Here is an 18,779-nt window from a genome sequence, read left to right as displayed (position 1 = left end):
TTACTGCGGATGGATGGCGGACGGATGATGAATTTTGTCATGCGGTTGCGGATGAAATAATAGCCCATCCGCGCATCTCTAGTGGACACAATAAAATCGAGCAGAGCTGCAGTGAATGAATAAAAGAGCAGATATTGACACGCAACCTCCTTCCAATCCAGCAGCAATCGACTATACGCCTGTTCTCATATCTAGACATAAAAATGAGGAAATAAAATCCCAATAAAACGTACTTGGCACCTGGGCTCATCGATGCATCTGAATTAAAGCTGTTTAGCAGGCGATCAGTTATTGTCAGTGATCTGTACTGAACTGACTGCGGCTCAAAAGAGACCATTGTGTGCAGCCTCATCATGCAAAACGTCTTCATCACTACACACTTCTTTTAAATTACTAATAAGCCCGAACACAGTCATAATGCGCATTTAATGAGCTCATCAATGATTCATAAAGGCCATGAATGTAGCACACGGGATGATTACAAACTATAAAACGCATTACTGTACAACAGCAGATGACTGATAAACATTTAGTTCTTCATTTTGCACATTACGTTTCATTTATTTATTTGTTACGACGCCCAACGCAAAGAAACATACAAACAAAAAAACATCCTCAGGGGAAAGTTACATGAAAAGTGATGGGTAACAAAGAGTAAAACAGAGTGTGCATGTGTCCAAATGATACTTTACCTCTGAAGTTTTAGTTAGGAATTATTCCTTTTAAAATCTCTTTTAGAAACTTTCTATTCAGTCTGGCTTGTTAATATCATACTTATTTTATGGCCTTGACTGTTACTTTGTTTCTTAACATGTACTGTATCCATTATTCCTCTTAATATGTTTTTATTATTATTTCTATATATGCAGTTTGCTTTTATGTACAGCACTTTGGTCTGTCGAGTCTGTTTTTAAATGTGCTTTATAAATAAATTAACTTGAAATTTTATTATATTGATGTTATGGTTGAGTCATGAACACTCACCTTTCATATGATGGAGTCATAAACACTCACCTTTCTTATGGTGGACTCATGAACACTCATTTATCTTATGGTGGAGTCATGAACACTCACCTTTCTTATGGTGGAGTCATGAACACTCACCTTTCTTATGGTGGACTCATGAACACTCATTTATCTTATGGTGGAGTCATGAACACTCATTTATCTTATGGTGGAGTCATGAACACTCACCTTTCTTATGGTGGAGTCATGAACACTCACCTTTTTTAATGGTGATCTTTCAGTGAACTTGAAATTGTAATGTATTGATCCTATGTCATATGTTCAAACTGTGGCTCAGTGGTAAGCACTATCATCTCTCAGCAAGAAGGTCGCTAGTTCGAGTCCTGGCTGGGCCAGTTGTCATTTTTATCTGGAGTGGGCATGTTCTCTCCATGTTGGCATTGGTTTCCTCCGGCTGCTCCAGTTTCCCCCACAATGCAAACACATGCGCTAGGTGAATTGAATAAACTAAATTGGCCAAAGTGTATGTGTGTGAATGAGTGTGTATGGGTGTTTCCCTGTACTGGGTTGCAGCTTTCATTTGCTATATGCCCTTAATGTCATTGTATTGTTTACAAATTTTTATTCCTTATGTATGTTTTTAGACCACATTTTTATGCATATTTTTAAGACCACATTTTGTGTACAATTGTATATATTGTTCATTTTCTTTTTCTTAAAACTCTACTTTAATATTAACATTATATGTTAGGCACCTAGGGTCTGAAAGTAACGTAATTTCGATTCTCTATATGTCCTGTACATGTGGCTGAATTGACAATAAAGCTGACTTTGACTTTGAAAGGGCATCCGCTGTGTAAAACATATGCTGGAATAGTTGGTGGTTCATTCCGCTGTGGTGACCGCTGATGAATAAAGGGACTAGGCCGAAGGAAAGTTAATGAATGAATGTTTATTGCATTGTTTATTTATTTATTAGGGTTGTCGTGTGTCACCATGACAGTGTTTTGTGTTTGAATGAATGACTCGGGGCACATTATATGTCATTCTATTATTTAATAGTTCTCTTTTTTGTTTTGTTTCTTTTATCACCTGTATTATGACGGTTGTTGTCCTCTTGTCAGTATATATTAAAGGTACAATATCAATTTTAGTAGCAGCACACCAAGTTGTGTTTAATGGTCTAAAATTAAACTTTTTTCACAGTTTCACACTGTACCACTTAACTTAATTTCTAGAATTAATTATTTGGACACTATAAAATGAATGAGGAACACATTAAATAATGTTGTTGTATTGTCTGCAATGAAACACACATTAAATAAATTTAGAAATCACTTCTTTCTGTTATGTGCATCTTCCAAACTGTCCCAACTTTTTCTGATTTGGGGTTGCACCGCTGAAACACCTTTGAAGCAGCACAGACAGAACTGAAGGATTCGGATTTCTGCTTTCCAGTCCATGCTCATCATGGACCAACGTTTATCCTTTTCATCATCCTGTTTCTCAGTATTTAACTGTGAATTGATTTTAATTAATGAATAAGTTAACACATTGCTTAATATAAGAATGTTCAGTGCATTTGCCTGTCTCTTTATACCTATTTTCAGGAGCCAGCAAACTAGGTCAGAGGTCATGGAGACCTTGGGTGGAACTGAGGGCTGAGGACTGGAAGCAACTGTTTCTATTGTTATTTCTATGAGTTAATACTGTCTAAAATGTCTAAAAGTGATTTTGCTATTTTTACGGTTAAATCTTTTAAAGTGATTCTACTTTTTATTCAAGATAGACTTTGTGTAGTAAGAATATAACTGCCTGAATGTAGATTATACCGGTTTTTAACCAGTTTCGATAAAGACGGCAGACAGTACACTCAGCCTTGGATAAGAAACAGATTATACTTTAAGTGTGTGTGTGTTCTATTTGATTGTTGATCCGTTTCACAGGTCTGGAGCCAGCTCTAATCAGTCTAAGGGATGTCTGACGTTTATGCTTAAGATATTGTTCAGAATATACGCACAAACCCCACGTGGAAATGTTCCTAGTCTACCTGTGTTTTAACCAATCAGGTTAGAACACCTGTATGTGTGACGCAGTTAATGACGTTATGTGAGAGTATAATTGTTACTGATTGGTGATTGTAAGCAGAGCGGCCTAGGAACTCATTGCGAGTGTTGAAGCTGGCTTCTGCTGATGAAACTGCAAACTATCTTCAGTAAACTTGATTTATTTATTTAAATCTCTGACTCCGGCTCTTCTTCATCTACCAGACTGGTCATTCTTTGGGTTAAACTGTAAATTATCCCTACAGACTGTAAAAACATGTCCTGATGTCTCTTATGATTCAACAACAGACCTCTCCATATAACTTTAAGCTGTACTGATTTATACGCCCTATTCACACGGGGCTTCAGCGTCAACGCTTGACAGAGGGCGTGTCTGAAGTTGGAGCTGAAACGATCGTCATAGAAGCGTCAGCCAATGAAATTCAGTCTGCAATAGGCCACTGTCTGAGCTGGTGTATTTGCATACAGCGATCTGATTGGCTGACGCTTCCGTCGGCGCTTGAAAAGTTGAGCTAGTCCCAACTTCTGCAGCGAGGAACGCTTCTGAAGCGGCGCCGACGGATCCACAATGCAGTTCGGCAACGCCTGACGTCACCCATTCAAAGTAAATGGGAAGCGTTGACGCTGAAGCCCCGTGTGAATAGGGCGATACAGATTCATATACAGCTAATTCACTCCTCTCTCCATCTCAACATCACAGATAAGTGATCAGGATGGTGGCGGAGGCCTGGACTGATGCGGACAGACCGAAGCGATGGAGGAAACAACGCCCGACCCCGCCTTCGTGGACGTGGACCAGGGTCTGACCCTGGCATGCATCGCCTTCCTCTGTCTGCTGCTGGTGGCCATGATCATCCGCTGCGCCAAAGTCATCATGGACCCGTACAGCGCCATCCCGACATCCACCTGGGAGGAGCAGCACCTGGACGATTAGCAGATACAACTCATCCAATCGCATCACTTCCTTCCAATAACCATGCCCATGCTGTCAGTTTCTGGTAGAAACATGCTCCGATCAATATTATGGGATACAGTCATCTTCTCTACACACAAAAACCACATTGCAACAATCCTCCAGTTTTGAAGACATCGTTATGAAATCTGACTTTCTAATATTCTGTAACCAACACTTGGGGTTCACTAACATGATATTCCCTCCAAAACTGAAGCACACAAAGTCAAAATTGGACCCTTTCAACCAATGGACGTTCTTACAAGCAGTGCATCTTGAATTTATAATGTAGAGCAAATGTATATTTTTATATTTCATAATGCTACACGCATCCACACTACACACTCCTAGCTACGCAAGCTCAATTTTGTATGCAAACAATGCTGCCACAAGAGGGCACTATAAGCTGATGAAAACATTATCTTTTACTGTCGAATTTCTCTAAAGGCCGGGACACATCAAGCCGATGATAAACGACTAGCGCTGATGAAAACCAACTGCGTTGTCGCCTTGCATTGACTTATGTCTGCTCTCGTCTGGACCAAAAAGCTGCGCGTGACCACATCAAACAGACAGCAGCCGACTTATTTGAGAATGCCTGTTCTGCACCTGTGTGAAAGTAGTTTTCTTTTTCGCTTGCAAATATTTAATATAGCAAAATTACAGCCAGCCTCTATGTGATCCTTCTTGATTTGAATTGTTTATTAGCTACGTCACTTCAGTTTGTGTTCACACGCTCTGATTTGTTGCTGAATAACCAATTAGAGAACTCTCGTAAGCCAATGACCAACACGGATTTTACATGTTGAATGAGTCAATGAGCTCAGACGTTAACCCAATATGAAGAGTCATAACCACCGCTTACCAGCAGCCCAATGGCTGACCATCCGCTTGGTGTGTCCTGGCCTTTAAGCCCTAAGTATACTTTTTGTACATGTATATTGGCGCAAAGATGAATGCACAGCCTTTCGAAGTATATTTCATTTGATAGCGTGCACGAACACAGGTGCTCAACACATGCACGCTAGAAAGATTCATCCTTGTCCAGTGTCTGCGACTTTTCTCACTAAAGGTCTTTGCACACAGTCCGATTTTAATATGTGTTTTCCTGAAACTAAAAATTTAAAACTAAAAAAAAAAACTAAACAATACAAAAAAGAAATCTTCACACAGTGATGATCTATTTTTACACCAGTGGCATATGAAACAGTGGTGCCAGGCACTCAATCCGGCATACAGCAGTGGTTCTCAACCATCTGCCACAATCCCAGATGAAGTGGATTAATTTGTCAGACAACATTCTAGATAAGGGGTCGGGAACCGTTTTAAGTAAAAAGCCATTTCTGTTTTTTTTTTGGCAAGCGCATTTTTATTTTTTTTTAAAGAGCCACTGGGGTATATATATGCATATACAGTTGAAGTCAGAATTATTAGCCCACCTTTGAATTTTTCTTTTTTAAATATTTGCCAAATGATGTTTAACAGAGCAAGGAAATGTTTACAGTATGTCAGATAATTTTTTTATTCTGGATAAAGTCTTATTTGTTTTATTTCGGCTAGAATAAAAGCAGTTTTCAAATTTGTAAGCAACATTTTAAGGTCAATATTAATAGCCCCTTTGAAGCTAATTTTTTTCAATAGTCTGCAGAACAAACCATCGTTAGGCAAGTTATTGTATAATGATGGTTTGTTCTGCAGACTAATTACCCTAACCTGCCTAGTTACCCTAATTAACTTAGTTAAGCCTTTAAATGTCACTTTAAGCTGTATAGAAGTGTCTTGAAAATATCTAGTTAAAGACAGTAAATAATATTTGACTAGATATTTTTCAAGACACTTCTATACAGTTTAAAGTGACATTTAAAGGCTTAACTAGGTTAATTAGGGTAACTAGGCATGTTAGGGTAATTAGGCAAGTTATTGTATAACATTGGTTTGTTCTGTAGTCTTATAAAAAATATATAGCTTAAAGGGGCTATATATATTTTCTAGCCAAAATAAAACAAATAAGACTTTCTCCAGAAAAAAAAAAAAAAAAAAAAACATTATCAGAAATACTTAAAAAGTGTCCTTGCTCTGTTAACCATCATTTGGGAAATATTTAAAAAAAGAGAAAAAAAAATGAAAGGGGAGCTAACAATTCTGTCCAATTCTGGTCATATCAATGATTTATTTATTTTTTTATTTAATTTTAATAAAAGAGAATTGTAATTTTATTTTCAATAGGTAACTGACTTCTGAGCCATAGGTTCCCTAACACTGTTCTAGATTTGGGCTTTTACTTGCTTTAGATGCGAAAAACATTAAAAAGGGCCCCATCTGAAATTCTAAAATGTGATTGACACAGCGTAAGGTCGTATTTATTTTTTACAATTCAAAAATAACATTTCGAACTCTCAGTGTGCAACGAACTTAAGTGTTATGAGCAACAAAAATGTAGGCATCTTTTAATCCCGTCATTGATTCTTTTTCCAAGAAATCTTGAATATATAAATGAACGAAGAGCATTTCATTCTAAAAACTATTTTAAAACTATTTTAAAACAAAAACACACTAGTGTAAACAAGCATCTGAGTTAGAAAGTTAGTTTACAGTCAATGTTTATTTATTATTAATGGCACAGAAATTTGCTGTTAACTCTAGCCCAAACCCAGCCGATGGGTAGTGACATTTGTTAAACTGAAGGTACACTAAATACAATGGGACTGCACACTTGCAATACACTAGTGAAGCATTAACATGGCTTTTAGGCCCGTTTACACTAATGCGTTGTCGTTTTAAAACGCATAGGTTTTGCTACGGTTATGCCATCCGTCCACACTACGCTGGAGTTTTCGATTGCCGAAAACGGAGCGTTTCGAAAACGCTGGAGAGCGTTCAATCTAAAACGCTGCTGCTCCGTCTCAGTGTGGATGGGGGAAAACGGAGACATCTGAAAATGGAGGCGGGGCTGCATACAATCGCCTCTCTGATTGGGGCTTTTCCTCAATATTAACTAGCCTAACGTTACACACAGTTCAGTCTCGCATCCTCTCCCTGTAAGTTCAGACTTTGCAAGTTTGATATGGAAAACAGACCCTCGAGGGCATGTCCGGTAAATTTTCAAAGGGAACAGTGTACTTTATAACCTTATTCACATCATCCTGGCTACGTTGTTTCACTTTCTCAACAATAAAATGAAAACATGATTTAAGGAACTGCCTATTTTTATTTTGATTTAAACAACTTAACAGACAGCAGAAATGCTGAGGCGTCGTGCTGCATCTTCACTGTATGCAAATCTATAATAAAACTGAGCCTATATAACATCACTGCCTCCGTTCATTTTCATTGAAAATATGAAACGTATCCTCTGTTTGCAGTTTTAATAATCAATAATAGCCATTATGAAAGTATAACGCACAATAAGTTTATACATTAGAGGAAATAAAGGCAAGCGATCAGTCAATATACAGAATGTAAGTGGTTACATTAATTACTAACTTATCTTTGCGCTCAGCCAAAACACGTTGTGAACAAGTAATCGATTCAAAAGACCAAAGTCGAGGAATATGTCGTTTAGATATCGACAACAAGATTAATTAAATATCACGTTTAGCAAATATAGTGAGATTAGATCCAGCGGGAGATGCTTGATGAGCAGTCCGATTAGCAGAGCTCTCATCTGGGTAGAAATGCTGCAGCGCTTGCCCGAGAGTGTGTGTGTGATCACGTGATGTACGTTTTCAGCGTTTTGGTGTGGACGGAGAGCTGTTCAGAAACGCTGGGTAAAACCCTAGTGTGGATGCGGATCGTTTTCATCCTAAAACGCCGTTTTAAAACTGAAACGCACTACTGTAAACGGGGCCTTAGTCTCAAGACAAAACCTTAGATGCCATAAAGATTAAGCTACTGTTGCATTCATCTTAATGTTGCCTCTCATTTACGATCTGACTCTTTAATGTGGTTTGATTTTGATCAAGTGTTTGCATTTGCAGAGAGCTACAGTCTGCACTGCATGATATCAAGTGCCTCGGCTGAAGTCATAGAAGCAAAGTCATGAATGAATGAATGAATGTATCCTCCGTTCATGTGAAGGACAAAAACAACACAACTCATGTGCCGTGTGTGATGAGAAAATGCAAGCGTGCTACAGTACATGTCTGTCCTCAACTGCAATAAAGATTATAATGATTACAAATATAGTTTTTGGTGAATCATTCTCATCCTTTGGAAATCTTCAAAAGATTTCTGCAAAACCTAGGGGGTCACACTACATTAAACTGGCTATTTATTCTCAAAAATAACTATTTTTATATGTTAATCTGACCTGCGATATACCAGGGATATTTATTGATTGTAAATATTCTGTTCACTTATTATTTTTTAACACTATACAATAATACTCAACTGTGGTTATTAAACTAAGCTGCCAATGAAAACATGTAAATCATTTGTTAACCGTAGCTCATGTGAATATATTAGTGTTTAACAGAATGCATTGACGCATTGTTTAAATTGTTCTTGGTAAGTGAAAAATCCCCAGAAATGGTTTTACAAGCCCATTTATGCTTCTAGAAATTGCCCGTAGAATAAAAGCTCTGTTTTACCTTATTTGGAAGGGTCATGTATATTAATGAGCTCTGCTTTCATGCTGCTCTCAACTTATCTCTTTAATGCTTGCACAGTGTAAGGTACTTTGAAATACACACATGCAAAAAAATTACACTTTAACTGTCAGACATGTTTCAAATATTTGAAATTGGCCCTAGAATGAAAGCACAGTTTTACCTTATTTGGAAGGGTCATGAATATTAATGAGCTCTCCTTCGGCTCATGTCTCTGATGCTCGCACAGTCTAATGTACTCTGAAATACACACATACAAAATGATTACACTTTAGCTGTCAGAAATGTTTTAAATATTTGAAATTGGCCTTAGAATGAAAGCTCAGTTTTACCTTATTTGCAAGGGTCATGAATATTAATAAACTCTGCTCTCGTACTGCTCTTGGCTCATGTCTCAGAGGCTCGCACAGCTTAATGAACTCTCAAATGCACAAATACAAAATAATTACACTTCAGATGTCAAAAATGTTTTAAATATTTGAAACTGGCCATAGAATGAATGATCAGATTTACTTCATTAGCAAGGATGATGAATATTAATGAGCTCTGCTCTTATGTTGTTCTCAACTCCTGTCTTTAATGCTCACACAGTTTAATCTACCCTGAAATAAACATATACAAAAAAATTATACTTCAGCTGTTAGAAACATTTGAAATATTTGAAATTGGCCCTAGAATGAAAGCACAGTTTTACCTTATTTGGAAGGGTCATGAATATTAATGAGCTCTCCTTTGGCTCATGTCTCTGATGCTCGCACAGTCTAATGTACTCTGAAATACACACATACAAAATGATTACACTTTAGCTGTCAGAAATGTTTTAAATATTTGAAATTGGCCTTAGAATGAAAGCTCAGTTTTACCTTATTTGCAAGGGTCATAAATATTAATAAACTCTGCTCTCGGCTCATGTCTCAGAGGCTCGCACAGCTTAATGTACTCTCAAATGCACAAATACAAAATAATTACACTTCAGATGTCAAAAATGTTTTGAATATTTGAAACTGGCCATAGAATGATTGATCAGATTTACTTCATTAGGAAGGATGATGCATATTAATGAGCTCTGCTCTTATGTTGTTCTCAACTCCTGTCTTTAATGCTCACACAGTTTAATCTACCCTGAAATAAACATATGCAAAAAAAATTATACTTCAGCTGTTAGAAACATTTGAAATATTTAAAATTGACAATAGAATGAAAGCTCAGTTTTACCTTATTTGGAAGGGTCATGAATATTAATGAGCTCTGCTCCCATGCTGCTCTCAGCTTATGTCTCTGATGCTCCCACAGTGTAATGTACCCTGACATACACACATGCAAAATAATTAGACTTCAGCTGTCAGAAATATTTAAAATATTTGAAATTGGTCCTAGAATAAAAGCTCAGTTTTACCTTATTTGCAAGGGTCATGAATATTAATGAGCTCTGCTCTCATGCTGCTCTTGCTCATGTCTTAGATGCTCGCATAGTGTAATGTACTCTAAAAATACACACAAGCAAAATCCTTAGACTTCAGCTGTCACAAATATTTGAAATACTGAAATTGGCCTTAGAATGAAAGCTCAATTTTCCTTATTCGGAAGGGTCATGAATATTAATGAGCTCTGCTCTCATGCTGCTCTCAGCTCATGGATCTGATGCTCGCACAGTGTAATGTATTCTGAAATACACACATGCAAAATAATTAGACCTCAGCTGTCAGAAATATTTAAAATTGGTCCTAAAATGAAAGCTCAGTTTTACCTTATTTGCAAGGGTCATGAATATTAATTAGCTCTGCTCTCATGATGCTCTTGGCTCATGTCTCTGATGCTTGCACAGTGTAAGGTACTCTGAAAAACACAAATACAAAATAATTACTTTTCAGATGTCAAAAATATTTTAAATATTTGAAACTGGCCATAGAATGAATGATCAGATTTACCTTATTTGGAAGGGTCATGAATATTAATGAGGTCTGCTCTCATGCTGTTCTCAACTAATATCCTTAATGCTCACACAGTGTAATGTACCCTGAAATAAACATATGCAAAAAAAAAAATAAAAATCATCCTCCAGCTGTTAGAAGTATGTGGGATAATCAGATAAAAAAAAAAATGCATATTATAAGACAATGAAAGTGTTTTCTGACCTTGCGGCATGCATATCAGCCTGTTGTTGGAGACCCTTAAAACTAAAATATGACCTTTTATATTGCATAAGTCTTTAACAATCATTGCAATAAGAATGTTCAGCCATAAGCCTACTAAAGAACATCTCAAACCCTTAACCTGCCAAGAAGGTCTTATCTCCACAACCAGAAGTGCTCGCTTTGATGTTTTTTACCTTCCTCACAAAGAGTTTATAAGAAAACACAAGCTGTAAATTAAAAAAACAGCAGCACAGAGGAGCCTGACATCAATTCTTGCTGTTGTACGGACGCGTTATGATCACTTTCATTAAAAACAGATTGATGTTTCTTTCCCTCCCATCATCACTCCCACTTTTATCTCACACACTCTGGAAATGACCTGATGATTCAGCACAGTGAAAGCACGAGTTGTCCATCATAAGAGCCACAGTTCTTTCCTCTAAATACGCCGGTATTTATTTCCCCCAGAGTGATCGATCAACCCAAGAAAATCTCCGCTTTTCATTTGCTGTTCAATTCATTTAAACGCCGCAAATCATTTTCCTGGCAGCGTCGCCAACATTTTACTTAACTCTTATTGAGGTTTGTAAATATAGCCGGGCCGTATGCTTAAAAACAAATCCATTTTTTTCCATCTTTATTCAGTTTATACTGTGCAGAAACCTGCCGTCGTGGAATCCTAATTTGAAATAAATCAGAAAGACATTATTATTTCTATAGACCATGATGCAAAGTACATTTCTAAAATGATCAAGCAGCACTTTCAAGGGTTCAATTCCGCTCAGTGCAGAGGTGTGGACTCGAGTCATGTGACTTGGACTCGAGTCAGACTCGAGTCATGAATTTGATGACTTTAGACTCGACTTGACAAAATATAAAAAGACTTGCAACTCGACTTGGACTTGAACATAAATGACTCGGACTTTGACTAGGACTTGCCCCTATTGACTTGTAAAGACTTGCTGCTCCCCATGAAAAGCCCAACGATAAAAAAGTATGTTGACATAGACCGCTCTCTCTCTCTCTCTCCGTTTATGTGTGCGTGTGTGTGACAGCATGCTCGCGCGCGTGTGTGTGAGCATGCGCGCTTTCGGCATGACGTCCAATCAAAGCACGGTAGATTGTTTTGATTCGACAGTATCCAACGTGACTACTATGAGGCGCGGGAGTGGACAAAAGTCAAGCGAACGCAGAGAGAATTTGAATTTGAACTTGAGATCGAGCCAATACTCGCTCTCTCTCTCTCTCTCTCTCTCTCTCACATACAACATACACCTCTCTCTCTCTCTCTCTCTCTCTCTCTCTCTCTCTCTCGTGCATTCAGTCTCTTTGCGTTCGCTTGACTTTTGTTTACGATGGCGTCTCATACCTTTAGTGATTTTGCTCTCACGGGATCCTGTTAAACTGACCCTTCGCTAAGCCACGCCCAAAAACCGCCACCCACCAATCGCGGCTTACCAATCGTAGCTACGGGCAGAGGCTCTGTCAAGCTTTCGAGCGAGGGAAACAAGCCAAATCGTTGCGCAATTGGATTGTGAAAATCTGACACCCGCTATCCTAAAAGTTTGGAATGGGTGGTGGGATTTTTTCCCTTTTCAAAACCAAAGCCCAAGAGGAGAAATGCCAGCGTGGATCAAGCTGTGTGAGGGGCGGTAAAGGAGTTAACAGCTAAGTTGGTTTTGTTTTCGATATTCACATTCAATGATAGGTGGCAATAACTCACACTCCTCTTATCCTAAACAGATCTAAACTGTGTTTCTTATAAAAAAAAAACAAAAAAAATAAAAAAAAAACAAAGCAGGTTATGCTTCCCAGCGGTCTTTTTCTTTTTTTTCCCACTCGATATTATGAGCCAGGGCTCGACAATAAGGACTGCCCGATGCCAGCGTGCGAGACAGTCGGGCCAGTGTACAAAATGTTACTGGCTCGATCGGGCCAGCTGCTGCCTTTTTGCCTGCCAGATCGAGCCAGAGCTGCGTGCTGCGACTGTCTGTCAATTGTGTGCAAATACAATCTTACGGTGCTTTCACACATAGACGTTTGTTTCGGAATCTGTCTCGTTTCACCCGTTAGCGCGTTTTTTTTTGGCATATATCCAGCAGTTGCGCTCGCTTCTGCGCCAAATCAATCAGTCCAAGATCGCCTGAATGAGACGCGGTCTCTGTCCTATTGAGCGTATCGATTGTAGCGAGAAAACAAAACAATGCAACGAACTAACGACCCAGGCTATATCACAGTGTACTATGATCGTGTAATAGCCATATATACGGCTATATGAAGAGAGAATGATGAGCTGGGCCAGATGTCATTCTTACCGGTAAATGCGAAAGTGAAAGCATGCTGAAATATTACCGAGAGCTGTTTATCCAGCCTGATCTCGGTTTATCCGTCAGGAAAATTGACCGAAATTACTATCTGTTAATTTTTCCATATTTTAATCGTATAAAATGTTGTATTAGGCCTGTTGTTTTGTTCATTTCCGCACTGACAGCTCGAAAGAAAGATTTACATTGATCTGATGCAGTATCGGTTCATCTGCTATGTCTCTCTATAATTTAAGCCTAAAATACAGAATTATAGTCAACGTTTCTTTAATAGATTGATTAATTCAATTGATCGATTTCTACAAAACCTGACAATTGAAATGAGGCTCTGTATATATGAGAAAGTCTGACCTCGATTTGTATTCGGTGACGATGTCTGTGGGTTGTTAAATTAAAGTGCACATTTTCACTTATAAAATATTCTATACACAATGCACAAACGTTTGGGGTCAGTGTGATTAAATATGTTAAAATAAGCTTCTTCTGCTCACCAAGGCTGCAATTATTTCATCATAAATACAAATTGTGAAATGTTGCACTATAAAATAACTGTTCAAAAGTAGTTTATCATTTAATTTATTCATTTATTCCAGTGATTTTAAAGATGAGATTTCAGCTTCAGTACTCCAGTCACATGATCCTTCAGAAATCACTAATATTAATTATTATTATATTTATTAATGGTAAAAGTTATAAAATCAATAATGTCTGGAGTAACTATTTTATTTGAAACTAAATACAATAACAAAGCAGTTATTTAAAATTTTAATAAATATTTAACAATTACACCTTTTTTACATTTATAAATATAGCCTTGATGAACTGAATAGTTTTCCTTAAACATTTTAAAAATTACCGTAAATATATATACAGATTTATTAACCCCCTTTTGTTTTTTGTTTTTAAAATATTTCCTAAATGATGTTTAACAAAGCAAAGAAATGTTGATATTTTGTCTGATAATATTTTTTCCTCTGAACAAAATCTTATTTGTTTTATTTTGGCTAGAATAAAAACATTTTTTAAACCATTTTAAGGTAAAATTTATTAGCCTCTTAAGCTAATTGTTTTTCAGACTGTCTACAGAACAAACCATCATTATACAATAACTAGCCTAATTACCCTAACCTGCCTAGTTAACCTAATTACCCTAGTGAAGCCTTTAAATGTCACTTTAAGCTGTATAGAAGTGTCTTGAAGAATATCTAGTAAAATATTATTTACAGTCATCATGACAAAGATAAAATAAATCAGTTATTAGAGATGAGTTATTAAAACTATTATGTTTAGAAATGTGCTGAAAAAATCTGTTCTCTGTTAAATAGAAATTGGGGAAAAAAATAAACAGGGGTGCTAATAATTTAGGGGAACTAATAATTCTGAAATCAACTGTGTGTGTGTGTGTGTGTATACACACACACACACGCACATTCAAATAGCGATTAACTTCTTTTTTTTTTTTTTGGTGGGGCCAGTGAAAATTTGGGCAGGGCAAGTAAAAATCAGAACCACTGGCCCGATCGGGCCAGTAGAAAAAATCCTTAGCGTTGAACCCTGTGAGCACTGCTTAGTTTAAACCCTCGCTATTGTAACGCATATAAATACATACACTAATATTTGCTGGTAGGAAAAATCTATTTGTTCACTTCTGTTATTTATACTTTGATTTGCATTTCAATTTTTTTTCTTCCACTTAACTGCAAATTTGAATAAAAACTGGATAAAGAGCACACAAACATGCTGACAGTAATAGGTACTGTACACTGTTATGGGTCAATGATGCTAATATTCGGCACAAATCCATCAGTTTCTTAGGTTATTAGATTATTTTATACTTTCACCTCTCCTGCTGTGCATGAACTATGCTGTTGAATGTTCAGCGTATGAGGTGGCTAGGCTAACCTTGCTTCAATTTTGATAAAATTATTCTCTAATCAGTTGCTATTATGTTGTGAATATACCCCTGTAATGTATACTGCAGTCCTCTTTTGTCTGGCTTTCACAGATATCTCACCTGTTTGCCAAAAATGACTAATTAAATCCTTGGGAATGTCTGACACCAGCGCATACACACTGTAATAGATGTGCCAGGCATGAAAGCTTGACAGGCGTAGTAGCAACAGTAACTAAGGAGGGCGAGGCTTAGCGAAGGGTTATTCCAAGAATGTTGATATGGTTTCTTTCTTGCTTTACTATTTATTAACAATACACAAAAAAACTAAAAGGTTAAGGTAAATTCTTTAATAAATTCTAGTGTTTTTGAGTATTATACTTGTTGTATACTTGTATTATACTTATGTTTTAGGCTAGTATTATTTACGACTTGTTAATGAATGCTTCATAATACAGTAGTATTACCAATAGTGAACAGATAAAATAATACAAAGTGTAGTTTTACTACAGTAAAGTGTAGGGATTTGTAGTATAAAATACCCTATATTGTAAAATAATACAGCACTGGGTAATTTGTTTATATTACACTTGTGTTACCATAGCAACTATAGTATTACCACAACTGATCAATTGAAGTTCTTTACTGTAGTAGGCTACTGTTCAAAACACAGTACATGCCAATATACGTGTTCAGGGGCCCTGTGGAACAGCTTTCCTCAAAATGAAGAGGATGACATGGAAAATGTCCTCCACAATCTCATCAGCAAAGTGGAAGCCAGCAGACACTAGTTTACTTTATTTTAGCTGCCATGATAAAATGAGATTGATAGTGAGATTACAGTAGACTATAATACCTTTTCAAGTGTTTCCTTATTTTATCACAGTTACATTTCTGCTTGCATTAGTTTTTGTTTAAATGCTTTTAAAATAAAATGTATTCTTTACATCCAACATCTATTCCAGGAGTGCCTTATAGTGGTGTAAACCCCTTTACAAGGGGTGTTACCCCTGTGTAAACTCTAGCCACCCCTGTGGCCAACCCGATATGATTTTGCTGTTGACATTATTTATTTAAATCTACTTACATAAATGCAATACAATGCAATATTTCAATAAATAAATAGCAGCCACTAAAAAATTATTGTGGATTGATTGGTGCCACTGACGTAGCTGGCCTCTTCTGGCCCCCCTTAAGCAAATTTTCAGGGGGGCACCACTGGTCTATTCTCTGTGTTTAAGTGTTTGAAACTGAAAATATCTCATCATATAAAACAACCAAAAATGTTATGGTTTATTAGATTAAACATTTAATATATAAGTCTATTTTAGTATTTTGGGTATTGTTATTAAACAGTGCTGCAATATGAATCATATCAAAAAGCATGAAAGGAAGAGGGAACACGACACAAATTGTGAGTTTGCATATAATCTCTGAGAGCGCTCAAGAAAATGTGTGTGTGAGCAGTGCATATTTGAGAGCGAGAGAAAATTTGAGAACTCGCAATCAGTTTTGTCCACAAACAGAGGAAATCCGTGCACGAGCATCACACAAGGTAGAGAGCAAAGCTCTTCAACGCTATGTGAAGAAAACAACATTATTGTTTGTATGAAGTAGCCTACTTCATTAACAATATGTGCTACCATTTTACATTGCTGCAAGACAGATTTGCAGCAATATCTTTTTAGCACACACGAGATTCAATTGACAAAATTCCAATTTCACTCAATTTAACTTTGCGGCATATACAAGAGTTGGTCTACTGCTGCCTCATTGAGGTTATGTAATTTTGGTTAATCACAAGTTGATCACCGAAGACATAACATACGGGCACAACTAAACTTAATGAATTAGACAGCAGTAGACCTGCAATTTCTGTGTGATGAGGCAAAATGGAGTCTTTTTTTGGTGGAACTCGTTCTTGTGCATTATGCTGTGGAGACGAGACGCAGCACTGTTCAGTACTTTTTCAGAAAATTGCATTTGTATTTTTATATATCTGAGCAATGTTCTTTAATAAAAAAAGGTTTGTTTAGTTAATACAGATCTTACAACCATACCTAATCTGTATATATTTTATTTTTCTGTTAAAAAGACTCGAAAAGACTCGAAAATCAAACTGCAGGACTTTGGACTTGACTTGAGACTTGTTGCCTTTGACTCGGGACTTGACTCTGGACTTGCCTGTCTTGACTCGGGACTTGACTCGGGACTTGAGGGCAATGAATTGAGACTTACTTGTGACTTGCCAAACAATGACTTGGTCCCACCTCTGGCTCAGTGTAATTATAACAGTAAGAGTACATTCGCCTAATGGAATTATTCATCAAGCGAAGCACAATAATGTTTTGCACAATCGTCAATTTCCAGTATGAAACATCAAGTGATGAAATAAGAGCTTCATTGTTTTTGTGTTTTTTTTGTTTTTTTTTTTATCTCAAGCACTCTTTGTGAATGTGAGAGTGTATGGATGTTTCCCAGTATTGGGTTGCAGCTGGAAAGACATCCACTGTGTAAAACATTTACCAGAAGAGTTGGCGGTTCCTTCTGCTGTGGTGACTTCTGAAATTGTGACTAAGCCCAAGCAAAATTACTGAATGAATGAACATATGACAATTAAGTGGTCCCAAAACAACCTTAAGAATCATGCTGTTTCAACTCATTTTAAATAAGTAGTTTGAACAAGCAGCAAAAGTCCTTGTGTGAGTGTGTATAAGCCTTCACTTAGAATGAGTTCTTTTCTTTTTAGAATTATTAATTGCATTTGATGACTGATGCAGATTTCAGACCTGTCCATTTGTTTTACTAAAGTTTACTGAATTCTAACTTGACTTATTCCACAGCCTCAAAACAGATCTGAGACTTTTCCATTCATCATGCAGAGCCATTTCAATGCAGGCAGTTTAATAGATAGAGGTGTCGCAGGCCCGAAACTACTTTTGTGTAACCTAATTCATCTTATCAAACCGTCATCCTCTCGCTCTTTCTCTGCAGAGCCTTTTGAAGTCTAACCTAGAATTAATATGCTTGAATTTTCATTTAAGGCAATATTTCTGTGAAAGCATATGCCAGACTTTCAGAAATATAATCAGGCATTTCACTTTATTAATTATAACTTTATCATTTGTGCAATGCTTGTAATTGCTTACAGAACTGGAACAATTGTTCTGAGAGGTTCTGAGCGCAATTACCGTTGATATATTTATACAACTAATCATTTACTACACACACCTTGTTGAACACCTTTTTGACTTCAGCACTGCCCTAATCCTTCGTGGCATAGATTCAACAAGGTACTGGAAATGTTCCTTAGAGAATTTGCTTCATATTGACATGACAGCATCACACAGTTGCTGCAGATTTGTCAGCTGCACATCCATGATGCAAATCTCCACCATATCTCTATTGGATTGAGATCTGGTGACTGTGGAGGCCATTTGAGTACAGTGAACTCATTGTCATGTTCGAGAAACCAGTCTGAGATGATTCACACTTCATGACATGGTGTGTTATCCTGCTGGTGGTTATAAAGGGATGAACACGGTCAGCAACAATACTCAGGTGGGCTGTGGCATTGACACAAAGCTGAATTGGTACTAATGGGTCCAAAGTGTGTCAAATAAATATCCCCCACACCGTTACACCACCACCAGCAGCAGCAGCCTGAACTGTTGATACAAGGCAGGATGGATTCATCATTTCATGTTGTTGATGTCAAATTCTGACCCTTCCATACGAATGTCGCAAAAGAAAGACTCATCAGACCAGGCAATGGTTTTCCAATCTTCTATTGTCCAGTTTTGGTGAGCCTGTGCAAATTGTAGCCCCAGTTTCCTGT

At 37.2% G+C, this 18,779-nt stretch overlaps 1 protein-coding gene and 1 long non-coding RNA gene across 4 annotated transcripts in view; one reads left to right on the top strand and one right to left on the bottom strand.

Moving 5' to 3' along the window:
- The window catches only part of ctxnd1 (cortexin domain containing 1), a 41,868-nt gene extending 35,351 nt beyond the window's left edge, over nucleotides 1-6,517 (top strand). The window contains exon 3 of one of the 2 annotated variants that reach the window (XR_012383136.1): nucleotides 3,733-6,517. Coding sequence is in view for 1 of the 2 variants with exons in the window: in XM_068222539.2 (XP_068078640.1) it covers nucleotides 3,787-3,966 (180 nt within the window). In the remaining variant the exon portion in view is untranslated. The remainder of the gene's footprint in view (nucleotides 1-3,732) is intronic. The other variant, XM_068222539.2, reaches the window with a different exon arrangement.
- Nucleotides 2,054-11,796, bottom strand: LOC141375304 (uncharacterized). Of its 2 annotated transcripts, none has more exons than XR_012383138.1 (12): nucleotides 10,727-11,796; nucleotides 10,520-10,608; nucleotides 10,339-10,427; nucleotides 9,988-10,255; nucleotides 9,807-9,895; nucleotides 9,625-9,713; nucleotides 9,455-9,532; nucleotides 9,286-9,362; nucleotides 9,105-9,193; nucleotides 8,924-9,012; nucleotides 8,755-8,831; nucleotides 2,054-3,938 (listed from the first exon to the last, which is right to left on the bottom strand). It is a non-coding gene; the product is annotated as an uncharacterized lncRNA (long non-coding RNA). The 2 variants fall into 2 exon arrangements; XR_012383137.1 differs by having other exon boundaries at nucleotides 3,180-3,954.
- Nucleotides 11,797-18,779: the final 6,983 nt, after the last annotated feature.

The sequence above is a fragment of the Danio rerio genome, chromosome 7 (genome assembly GCF_049306965.1).
Source record: "Danio rerio strain Tuebingen ecotype United States chromosome 7, GRCz12tu, whole genome shotgun sequence".
NCBI lineage: Eukaryota > Metazoa > Chordata > Actinopteri > Cypriniformes > Danionidae > Danio > Danio rerio.
The sequence above is the reverse complement of the archived record's forward strand: the minus strand, read 5'-3'. Positions and strand labels throughout refer to the sequence as shown.